Genomic DNA, 12,116 nt, shown 5'->3' with positions numbered 1-12,116 from the left:
TAGGCTGGCCATACACTATACAATTTTCATATTCAATTTCCTTTAGATTTACCTTAAACTATGTAGTGCAAGGGCCTGCCTGATTGCATACAAATTGAAACGTTTGTAGGTTTGACCCTATATTACATGGTTTTGGTAAATCTAAAGGAAAGTTGCACAAGAAAATTGTATAGTGTATGGCCAGCCTTACTAAATTCCTATATCCCATAGGCCATCTGTGTTTCCTTAGCACAGTTTTAGGCTTGTGGAGTTTTATACAGGTTTTATGGGGGGGGGGGGGGGGGGAAATTTCTCTTTCGTTCATTAACCACTTAAGCCCCGGAGGATTTGGCTGCTAAATGACCAGGGGGTATTTTGCAATTCGGCACTGCATGACTTTAACGGACAATTGCGCGGTCGTGCGACGCTGTACCTAAACGAATTTGATGTCCTTTTTTTTTTCCCACAAACAGAGCTTTCTTTTGGTGGTATTTGATCACCTGTGCGATTTTTTTTTTTTTTTTTTTTTTTTTTTTTTTTTTTTTTTTTTTTTTTTTTTTTTTCCCCTCGGTATTGCGGCAGACAGATCGGACCCTTGACTGACATTTTTGACACTTTTGTGGTTACCAGTGACATTTCTACAGTAATCAGTGCTATACATATGCACTGTTACTGTAAAAATACACTGGTAGTGAAGGGGTTAACTTTATTTGAGAGGGAGGGCTGTGTGTGTCCCTAGGGGCGTGATTCTTACTGTGATTGGCTGTGGCTTGAGCTGTAGGAACACTGATCAATGGTCCTACATTGTAGAACCGTGTGATCAGTGTTTCTACACCGGGGAGAATGACAGGTGGCTTGTTTACACAAGCCGCCTGACTTTCTCCCTCTCCCCCGACGATCGCCGAGTGACCGGCGGACATCGGGTCCGCCGGTCACACGCGCGGGGGGGGGGGGGGGGTCCGTGACCGCGCCTCCGCGGGCACGCTCGCTCCCCAGAGCCTCACAGGCTAGCGACCTCAGCTTAACGCTAGGAAGGCTGCATAATAGCCCCACTGGACGGGGGCTGGCCTGCGAGTTAAACGCCGCCTCCTCCTAGCCAACAGCCCCACCATTTTATATGACGAGAAGGTTCTGTTTGGAGCAGTGCCTGCCTTTTTCCTGGTATGGTGAGGAGCTATCCCCCCCCCTCTCTCCCTGGAGCTATGTGGGTCCCTCCCTGGGACAGTCGGGTTCCCCTCCTTCACGTTAGGCCCCCCCACCTTGGGTCTGATGGTCCTGTGGGTCATCTATTCGCCCCCTCCCCTATACAGAGGTTGTATGGTGGTCTGGCTACCTGCTGGGGCAGGGTGCTGTACTGGCGATTGGGGGGGGGGGGTTATACCTGGTAGGGGGCTCCTGCCACAGCCCCCCCCTTCTTGCTCTGTCTTGCCTGGGCCCTGGGAGCGGGGCTGCCATTTTGTTATGGCCACCAGCCTATACAGAAAATTGGCTGTTTGTGTAGCTGCAGCGGCCATTTACGTTAGTCCGGCGTTAAATGGCAGCCATTACTTTGGAGCCTTCTGGGCGTCCATTTTAGCTGTGGGAGCCCCTCCTTATTCCCTGGTGCTGACTCCTGAGCCTCTTTTCTTCCTGGGCGACGCACATGGAGTGCTTTGATCCTGGTGCTGCTGGTGACTGCCTGGTGGGGTGGGGAGTCTGGTGAGGTCCTCTCCCTCTCTGCTGCGGGATCGGGGGGGGGGGGGTTGCTCTGTGGCTGGCAACTGGGTGGTGTTACCAGCATGGTGGGAGTGTCTCTTGGCAGTGTTTTTTTGTGCACTTTTGTGGGGTACTCTTATTCCTCATGCAGTCCTTGGAGCACATTTCCCCACCTGAGCCCCTATCGGAGCCTGCGGGGCCCTCCGGGTCCTAACCATCCATTGATGCACTGACGGCGGTCCTGGAGTTTTGTGTCCCGGGTGGAGGTGGCTTTTGGGTTGCGAGGTAGTAAAAAGCACCCCCCGCCTTCCCCTGCTTCATTCTGCATCTGATCTGGACCATCGCGGACAGGGCCCGCCCTGAGGGGGTCTGCGGCCTCGTGCCCTGAGTTTTCAGATAGTGAGGACAATTCCTCCACTCCTGTAGCGCTGGTGGACGCACTGATTGTGTTTGCGCGCAAGACTTTAAAAATGGAGAATGAAGCTGCGGCCAGGACCCGGGTTCCCTTTGGCACTCACAAGCCGTCTAGAGCAGGGACGGGGTTTCCTTTTTTTCCTATTTTGACAGATTTGTCGCAAAAGAGTGGGGACGTCCAAATGTCCCTTTGTGGTCCCTGAGCGATTTGGCAATGAGGTACCCTTTTGAAGTTTCCCTCCTTAAGAAGTGGACTGTTTCGATGGACGTAGATCCCTCCCGTTTCCAGGTTGAGTAGGTCAACCATGATTCTGGGAGAAGAATCGCTGGCTTTTAAGGATTTTGATGACAAAGGCAGGGGCTGTGGCGTGCAGTATGTTCACTGTGGCCGACTTGACACTCATACCAGTCTTCACCATTGCCCTGGTGTCACAAACTCTGACCGAGTGGGCTAAGCTTTTACGCCGTGACCTGGAGGGTGAGCAGTTTATCTGTGATGTCTCTCTTGGATTCGGCTCCCCTGATTTTCTAGACAGTCTGTTTCGACAGTGGTCCTTAACCGTGTTTTGTGGCTCAAATGTTGGTCTGCGGACCAGACCTCCTTTTTTTTTCATCCCTCAGAGTGGGCTGACGGGCTCAAAGCCTTTCAAGGCTTCGTCGGGAGGATCCAAGCGAACTTAGTCTGGCAAGTCCAATGCTGGTTTCTCCAGACCCGCAGACAAGGCTCCTTCTACATGAAGGTGAGCCCTCGCTTGGGGTGGGGGGATATCTTTGCTGGTTTCCAGACCTGTGGACCTCCTGGGTGCAAGACAACTGGGTCCACGAAGTGATACGGTCTGGGTACAAGATCAGGTTTTTTTGTTACCCTCTGGAGAGGTTCTTTCTTTCCAATGTGCATCTGTCCCTGAACTGATTGCAAGCCTTCTTCGGGGTATAGTGCAAGACCTGTTACTTCAAGGGGTAATTGTTCCGGTTTCCACTCCGGAGCGTTTTCAGGGGTTTAATTCAAACCTGTTCACGGTTCTGAAGTAAGAAGGCAAGGTGCGTCCAATTCTGGATCTCAAGGCCCTGAACTGCTTTGTGCAGGTACAGAAGTTCAGAAAGTCTGTTCGCACGGTGGTGGCATCCTTGCATTGGGGATTTCCTTGTCTCCATCGACCTCAAGGACGCTTACTTACATTCCAATATGTGTCTTGTCACCAACGCTTCCTTCGCTTTGCTGTGGGAGGAGCATTATCAGTTTGTGGCGTTTTTACCCTTTGGTCTCACCTCTGCTCCTCAGGTCTTCACAAAGGTGTTTGGCTCTGGTGCTGGTGTTACAACATTGCCGAATCGCAGGGCTGGGCTACCTGGATGACCTTCTATTGCGAGCAAAGTCTCCTACTGCTCTGATGGGACAATGTGAATATAACTATACGGACTCTGAGGGAGTTCGGCTGGCTTTTGAATTTTCAGAAGTCTGCTCTGGTTCCTTCCACTAAACTGAATTATCTGTGTCTGACTCGGCTCCAGCTAGAGTGTTCCTTCCTCTGGCAAAATTCCAGAAGTTGCATGCTGTGATTTCATCTCTTGCTGTCCAGCAGGTGGTCATCCCTCCGGACTTGCATGAGGGTGCTGGGCCTGAAGGTTTCTACTTCTTTTTTTTTTTTTTTTTTTTTTTTTTTTTTTGTGGTCCTATTCCATACGAGGTCCCTGCAAAGGGATATCTTGGCCAAATGGGACAAGTGTTGGAATTCTCTGGACAATCGGATCCGGCTGAGCCGAAAAACAAAAGGGTCTCTGATCTGGTGGCTTCGCTCTCCAGCTCTTCGCCAAGCCAAATCTTTTCTCTCCCCCCCCCCCCCCCCCCCCCTGTATTGGACAGTGGTCACCACAGATGCCAGTCTCCAGTTGGGGGGGGGGGGGGAGAAAAGATTTGGCTTGGCGAAGAGCTGGAGAGCGAAGCCACCAGATCAGAGACCCTTTTGTTTTTCGGCTCAGCCGGATCCGATTGTCCAGAGAATTCCGACACTTGTCCCAAGATCAAGGACCTGGAACTCCGAGCGATCAGGCTGTGCCTGAATCACTGAACGGATTGACTTCAGGGGTGTCTGGTGTGAATCCAATCGGACAATGCCATGACCGTGGCTTATGTCAATTAGCAGGGTGGAACAAGAAGTGTATTGGCAGCTCTGGAGGTAGCCGGTATTCTTCAGTGGGCAGGACATTTTGTTCCAGGCCCTCTCTGCCATACGCATTCCAGGGGTGGAAAATTGGCAGGCGGATTTTCTGTCGACAGGCGCTGGACCAAGGGGAGTGGTTTCTTCATCCGGAGGGGTTTCATCAGCTGTGTTTCCGGTGGGGCATGCCCGAGGTGGATCTGTTGGCATCTCGGCTCAACAGGGAGGCGCACAGGTTTGTGGCATGTTTACAGTATCCGCAACAAGACGCCACAGACCCTCTGGTGGCCCCCTGGGGCCAGTATTTAAGTTACGCCTTCCCTCCTCTCAAGCTTCTCCTGAGACTCTTGCGCAGGATCGAGGCAGAAGGAATTCGGGTCATTCTAGTGGCCCCAGATAGGCCTCGCCGGTTTTGGAGTGGCTGGACACCGACACCCCTTGGAGACTACGTCTCGGAGGATCTGCTGTCCCAAGGGCTAATCTTCCATACAGCTTGGCTAGTGAAAGCCAGGTGCTGAAGTTTAGAGATTTGTCTTGGTCGGGGATTCCCACACTACTGAAGGCTAGGGAGTCTACTTCTAGGAAGATCTACCATCGTATGTGGAAAGCGTACATTTTGTGGTGTGAGTCACTTGCTGTTCACCCTTGCTCCTTTTTGGTGGCTCGGATCTTGACCGACCTTCAATGGGGGTTGAGCCTGGAGTACCATTAAGGGTCAGGTGACAGCCTTGGCGGTCTTCTTTCAGTGACCCTTGGCCATACACTCCCTGGTGTGTACTTTTATTCAGGGAGTTTGACATTTTGACTCCACCGGTGCGGTCCCCACTACCGCCTTGGGATCTCAACTTGGTGCTTTCAGCTCTACAGAAGCCTTCCTTTGAAAATATTCAGGAGATTCCCCTGCTTACACTATCCCAGAAGGTGGCCTTTTTGGTGGCTATCACCTCTGCACGCAGGGTGTTGGAATTGGTGGCGTTGTCTTGTCGTACCCCCCCCCCCCCCCCCTTAGGTGGTTCTTCGCCCCTCTGTCCCTTCCAAGCGTTGTCTCGAGCTCCATCTGAATGAGGACATGGTGTTTCCTTCCCTGTGTCCCATGCCAAAACATCCTAAAGAAATGCCATTGCATTCCCTGGATGTGGTTCAGGCTATTCAGGTGTGCCTGGCAGCTACGGAGTCTTTTAGAAAGTCAGACTCGCTATTTTGTGCTTATGGACGGGCCTCAAAAGGATACTGCACCCACCCCTCTATGGAGTTGTATTACTTCTAACACTGCTTGTAACAAAAAGGAGTACCTATAGCAGAGAGGGGAGGGGGGGTAGTATACCTCCTGGGACTGCCTAAAGGAATAGTCAAGTTCTTTCTGCCTAGTGTCCTTCTCCTGTTGGGGGCAGTATAACCTAATGGTCAAGAAGATCAAGAGCTGTGTCTGTCAATGAACGGTAAGTCTAAAATCTTTTTTTTTTTTTTTCTATGTATATTCTGAATGAGCAGATCTTTGTACACTTACTGAACTGGCTTTTCACTTGTATATTGCTGATTGGTGTTCATCAGCTGTTCAGTGGACATGTGCTCAGTGGGTTAAACTCTAGCAAAGAAGCTTCTGTCAGCGTTCTGTCATTGATCCACTGATAGTTGGCAGCAGGATGGTAGCAACCACTAGGGTATGCGGGAAGCCATCTATGTGACATCACTTCTGATTATTTAAAAGTTGACATCTATGTTTGATTTTACAGTCAAGATTACATTTTTTTTTTCTTTTTTATTTCAGGTACAAATTTGGTTAAGAAAGCTATTTATGCCATGGTTGAAGGGGATTGCGATGAGGTAAGATCTATCACTGACTAGTTTTATATTGACCATGCTATTGTTGCTAAATGTTTGTGAATTGAGTGGATAGACCAGTTGAGGGGCTCTTCATAGCCTCAGCTTCAGGGGATACTTTAATAACCTAAGGCAGATTCCTAATAGTTAGAACTTTTTATAATTTGCTTCTGAAACATAGCCAAGTATGTTTAAGTAGGTAAGGAATTTGGACCAGCTGTTCTCAAACTGAGGAGCACCATATTACACAAGGGGCTGTCCGACTTGGCTGAAGGCACTCACTCTTTCATGGCTTCACTTTGCTTTAACCACTTGCCTACTGGGCACTTTTACCCCCTTCCTGCCCAGGCCAATTTTCATCTTTCAGTGCTGTTGCACTTTGAATTACAATTGCGCAGTCATGCAGCACTGTACCCATGACATTTTATCATATATCTTTTTCACACAAATATAGCTTTCTTTTGGTGGTATTTTATCACCACTGGGTTTCATTTTTGCTAAACAAACGAAAAAGGAATTTTGAATAACAAAACCAAAAACTTTTTTTTTTTTTCTTTGTTTCTATTTATAACCTTTGCAAACAGGTAATCTTTCCAAATGGCCCTGTTGGGGAGTGCCGATGTCCCCTTTAACACTAGCCGGTTACTGGCTCTCTATTCATAAAGAGTGAGGATAGGAATGTCGCTTAACCTGCAAGTGTGTTTTTTACATAGTGATCAGCTGTGATTGGACACCGCTGATCATGTGGTAAGGAGCCGCTGTGATTGGCTCTTTACCCCGATCTGTGATCAGATGTGTCCTGAGGACACAGCGATCGCAGAACGCAAGGCAGGCGCGATCACAGGAAGACGCCATGACACCCTCCCAGAACTGGCCAACTGCGCTGTAGCTGTAATTTTGCTGTAGCGCGATCTGCAGGTGGTTAAGTGAGTTTCCTACCCTAACCACTGCATCAGTACTCCTAATTTTGCCCTACCAGTTTTTCCTCCTACATCGGTATCTTTTATATACACTGCTCAAAACGTTTAAGGAACACTTTTATCAGAGTATAGCATCAAGTCAAACTCCTGGGATGTTGGTCTGGTCAGTTAAGTAGCAGAGTTAATCAGCTTCAGCTGCTTTTAAGGAAATTGCCAGGTGCACTAGATGGGCAACAATGAGACGGCCTCCAAAACAGGAATGGTTTTCCAGGTGGAGGCCAATAGCATTTTTCCCTACTCTTTTCTGACTGCTTTTCACTAGTTTTTTTATTTGGCTAGGGTCAGTCTCCCTACTGGTAGCATTAGGAGATACCTGAACCCTATAGAGGTTGCACAGGCAGTCCCAATTCCTCCAAGTTGGCACACAAATATGTGCCATTGCCAGAATGTTGCGGTCTCCCAGCACAGTCTCAAGAACATGGAGGAGATTCCAGAAGACAGTTACTCTAGGAGAGCTGGACAAGGCCATAGAAAGGTCCTTAACCCGTCAGCAGGACCGGTATCTGCTCCTTTTTGCAAGAAGGAACTGGATGAGCACTACCAAAGCCCTATAAAATGACCTCCAGCAGACCACTGGTGTTATTGTCTCTGACCAAATAACCAGAAACCTACTTCATGAGGGTGGGCTGAGGACCCAACGTCCTCTAGGGCAGTGGTCCTCAACCCTGGTCCTCAGGGCCCACTAACAGGACAGGTTTGCAAGATAACTGAAATACATCCCAGGTGATATAATTTGCTGCTCAGTGATTGCAGTACTCTAGACTGCATCTCCCCAAGGTAATACTTAAAATCTGGCCTGTTAGTGGGCCCTGAGGACCGGAGTTGAGGACCAATGCTCTAGGGGGCCCTGTGCTTACTGCCCAGCACGGTGAAGCTTGATTGACATTTGCCATTAAACGCCAGAATTGGCAGGTCTGCCACTGGTGCCCTGTGCTTTTCACAGATGAGCGGGTTCACCCTGTGTACATGTGACAGACGAAAAAGGGTCTGGAGAAGATGTGGAGAATGTTGGGCTGCTTGTAACATCGTTCAGAATAATCAGTTTGGTGGTGGGTCAGGAATGGTCTGGGGAGGCAAATCCATGGAGAGACGCACAGACCTCTACAGGCTAGACAAATGGTATTGGGATGAATTCCTTGGACCCATTGTCAGAACCTACACTGGTGAAGTGGGTCCTGGGTTCCTCCTGGTGCTAGACCATGCCAGCCTCATGTGGCGAGAGTATGCAGCCAGTTTCTGGAAGGTGAAGAAATAGACGCCATTAAATGGCCCCCATGCTCGCCTGACCTAAATGCAATAGAAAACCTCGGACATTGTTTTGGTCCATCTGATGCCACCAGGTTGCACCGCAGTCTTTTTAGGAACTCTGTGATGCCCTGGTTCAGATCTGGGGGGAAATACCCAAGGACACCATCCGTCGTCTAATTGGGAGCTTGCGCCGAAGTTGTCAGACATGCATACAAGCATGTGGGGGCCATACAAACTGAGTACCATTTTAAGTTGCTACAATAAAATTTCAGAAAAATGGACTAGCCTGCTGCATTTTTTTTTTTTTTTTTTTCCCCTTTTGGTTTTAGGGGTGTCTTAAGTTCAGCCTTCCGTAGGTTAACCACTTTCAATTACATCAAACATTGTGGCATCCTTTTGTTTCTAACACATTACCCAGTCCATATCAGTATAGATATCCAGCATGATATTTTTACCCATTGAGATCTGATGCGTTTTCAAAATGTTCCTTTTTTACATTTTTTGAGCTGTGTATGTTGACTCAACCTACGAATGTCAAACAAGACCATAATATGATTTACTAGTTTTCTAATCAAATTTAACCGGTTGCCGACCGCCGCACGACTATATACTGCGGCGGTCAGCCCCGGCCAGGCAGAGTGACGTATCGGTACGTCACTCGCCTGTCAATGACTTGCGAGCCTATCGCGGGCGGGCGCGCGCCCGCCGAGGCACGCGCCCCCGCCGCGGCTCGTTCACAGACAAGTCAGTGCGTGTGACCGGCGGACTCGATGTCCGCCAGTCACACTGCGATCGCTCCTGTGAAGGGAGAAAGACAGAGCAGCTTGTGTAAACAAGCTGCCTGTCAGTTCTCCCTGTGTAAAAGTGAAGATCTGTCCGTTCTACTATGTAGAACGGTTGATCTTTGCTTTTACACCAATAGGAATGTCCCTACACAGTTAGAATCACGCCCCTAGGACACACTTAACCCCTCCCTGTCCAATAAAGTTAACCCCTTCCCTGCCAGTGTCATTTTTACAGTAACAGTGCATATGTATAGCACTGATTACTGCAGTAATGTCACTGGTACCCCCAAAAGTGTCAAAAATGTCAGTCAAGGGTCCGATCTGTCCGTCGCAATACCGGAAAAAAAATTGCAGATCGCCGCCATTACGCGTTAAAAAAAAAAAAAACACCAAAAATGACAAATCTTTCCCTTTGTTAGTAAACGCGATAACTTTTGCGCAAACCAATCAAAATTCGCTTTTTGCGATTTTTTTTTTTTTTTTTTTTTTTTTTACCAAACATAGGTAGCATAAAACAAATTGGCCGAAAAATGTTAAATTTTGATTTTTTACTTTTTTTTTTTGGGGAATTTCATATAAAAAAATGTGAAAAATATTGTTATTTTTGCAAAATTTACGCTCTTTTTTTGTTTATAGCGCGTGATCAAAAAATCGCACAGGTGATCAAATACCACCAAAAGAAAGCTGTTTGTGGGAAAAAAAGGACGTCAAATTCGTTTAGGTACAGCGTCGCACGACCGCGCAATTGTCCGTTAAATTCACGCAGTAAAAAATCGCAAAAAAAACCCTGGTCCTTTAGCAGCCAAATCCTCCGGGGCTTAAGTGGTTAATGAAGAATAGATTTGTTAGCTTTTTTTAATTAGTATTTGTGCACCTAAAAAGTCCCGCTTTACCTGAACATTGTCTTTGACAGGCTGTTGGCTGTGTCCATGGTACCAGTTTGAGATTCTTCTGAGATTATGTGGAATTCATTGACCAGTGTATTTAACCTACAGCTGACCTCCTTTTTTAACCTGCCTTGAGTAGGTTTAGCAACCACATAGACTTCCCAAAGGAATGCAAAACATTTTTGACTCAAATGCCCGTGGGCACAGGCCCTTACACATATTCCGACTGTGGAACCAGCTAATGCATAAAGACAGCCCAGCCTCATCCACCCTATTTCCTGAGAGCCAAAGCATGAGCTCAGTACTTTTGGACAGCATGGTGCTGTCCAGAAGGAAGGTCCACCCACTGCCAGCAAAGAGCATGGTCCTATGGGGAAAAAGGTGCGTAGAGTTGGGGGGGGGGGGGGTAGTTTAAGAGCTGCAGCTTTTCATGACAGAGTAAATTCAGAATTATTTTTGTGGGGAATGTCTTACTTGTTAGCTAAAGAATTCATTTTTGCCCTTTGTACTTCAAGCGAGTTCTGATTGCCTGCTTTCTTGTTATTTTTTTAAAACAGGTTGTCCTGGAAACAGAAATCACAAACAAGTCTGCTTTGAAACTTTATGAAAATCTTGGTTTTGTGCGGGATAAACGCCTATTCAGATACTATTTAAATGGAGTTGATGCACTGCGTCTTAAACTGTGGCTACGTTAAGACAGAAGCATCGAGGAACAAATCCCCAGCCGCCATTCATTCAGGACCTTACTTCCATGCAGCTGTCCTGTCAATATCCCGTTTTGCGTGTCGCACATATTTGTTGCACTAAGGCATGGCGCGTATCCTGAATTCAAGCCGAACCTTTCGATTAAACATCAAGAAGAACTTTAATTTGGTGCCAGTTGCTAGCCAAGACATATTCATTCATTTGCAAATCTACTGACTGTGTTATATTAAAACAAAATGAACATTTTATCAGAGATCCTATGTGAGAACTGTAATCTTAAGGTCTTGTGGGGGAGGGGGGGAGGGGGGGGGGGGGAAGAAATTACAGCAGCCATTGTAAGTGATAATATAGAATTGCTAATGTTGCATACAAACCTTGCCATAGTTTTCTTGGAAAAGCGTTGGAAAAAACATTTTTGGTTTTATTTTTTGAATTTTCCATTCTTTAAATCTTGGTACCTCGAATAATTGGAGAAGAAAAATGCTAAATGTGTTTTAAAATAAGGGGTGTTAATGAAGTCTGACAGTGCCTGTAAAGAAAATAAAAACAAAAAAGTGTTTCCTTCCCCCTCCGGTAAAATGCATGCTTACCATGTTGTAATTTTTCTTTGCGTCTACAAAAGAAATCCATATTTGCTTTTATTTAAAATTCGGGAAATAAATTATTTCAAAATTTTTTTATATTTTGAAATTTTTTTTTTCCTGGTCCTTTTTTGACTTTATTTTTTTTTCTTTTTTGCGTTGAGAAAGTGTAAGCTATCTTGGTAATTCATCTGATCATTAGCTGCTAAAAAGGAAACCTTATTAAATTTATGCTGGTTCCAAATGCACTTTTCTTTAGGAGCGAGGGATTTTAAAGAAACTATTGTAAATTGGTATGATTTTATTTAAAACAAACTAAAGCTCTATATTGTTTCTCTTTATTTTTTAAAATTATTTTCTTGTCCTTTTTTTGTTTTTTTGCATCCTGTTCCAAAATAATTTAAAGCCTCTAAGATACTTGATCTAGGAAATAAAATTAATTATATTGCAGCTAAACACATTTAATTTTTCAAGGGTGGATATCTTTATTGATGCAGGGTTTCTAGTCATATTGTGCATGAACAATTTTTAGGGGAACAAAAGTTACTTCTCCTCTCTTGATTGGAATCTGTTTAAAAAGCAAACCCCATTTTTTTGTGATTAAGCTTTAAATAATCCTCTGCTGGGCCCAAATACTGTATACAAGGCAAGTGGTTTAGCCATAACTAGTATACATTACATAGGTTGGAGAATGGTGGCTTTATATCACACAGGTCCTATGCTTTGACAGATTCCCTTTAAGTCAGTTTTGTGGTATTTGTACTTTTTCCATATAGATCCTCTGTGACAAAAATAATTTTATGGAATTCATTTCTTCCAGTCTTTACATTGGCCTTACTGCTGTATTACAATTTTCTATTTT

The 12,116-nt window shown here is 46.2% G+C and overlaps 1 protein-coding gene across 1 annotated transcript in view; it reads left to right on the top strand.

The window, feature by feature from the left end:
• NAA30 (N-alpha-acetyltransferase 30, NatC catalytic subunit) overlaps nucleotides 1-10,975 on the top strand; it is a 39,319-nt gene extending 28,344 nt beyond the window's left edge. Inside the window, exons 3-4 of the mRNA XM_082274835.1 lie at nucleotides 6,016-6,071; nucleotides 10,526-10,975. Coding sequence (XP_082130961.1) covers nucleotides 6,016-6,071; nucleotides 10,526-10,663 — 194 coding nt within the window. The 3' untranslated portion in view covers nucleotides 10,664-10,975. The remainder of the gene's footprint in view (nucleotides 1-6,015; nucleotides 6,072-10,525) is intronic.
• Nucleotides 10,976-12,116: the final 1,141 nt, after the last annotated feature.

Source organism: Pelophylax lessonae (assembly GCF_965119305.1).
Source record: "Pelophylax lessonae genome assembly, chromosome: 13".
Classification (NCBI taxonomy): Eukaryota; Metazoa; Chordata; class Amphibia; order Anura; family Ranidae; genus Pelophylax; species Pelophylax lessonae.
The sequence above is the reverse complement of the archived record's forward strand: the minus strand, read 5'-3'. Positions and strand labels throughout refer to the sequence as shown.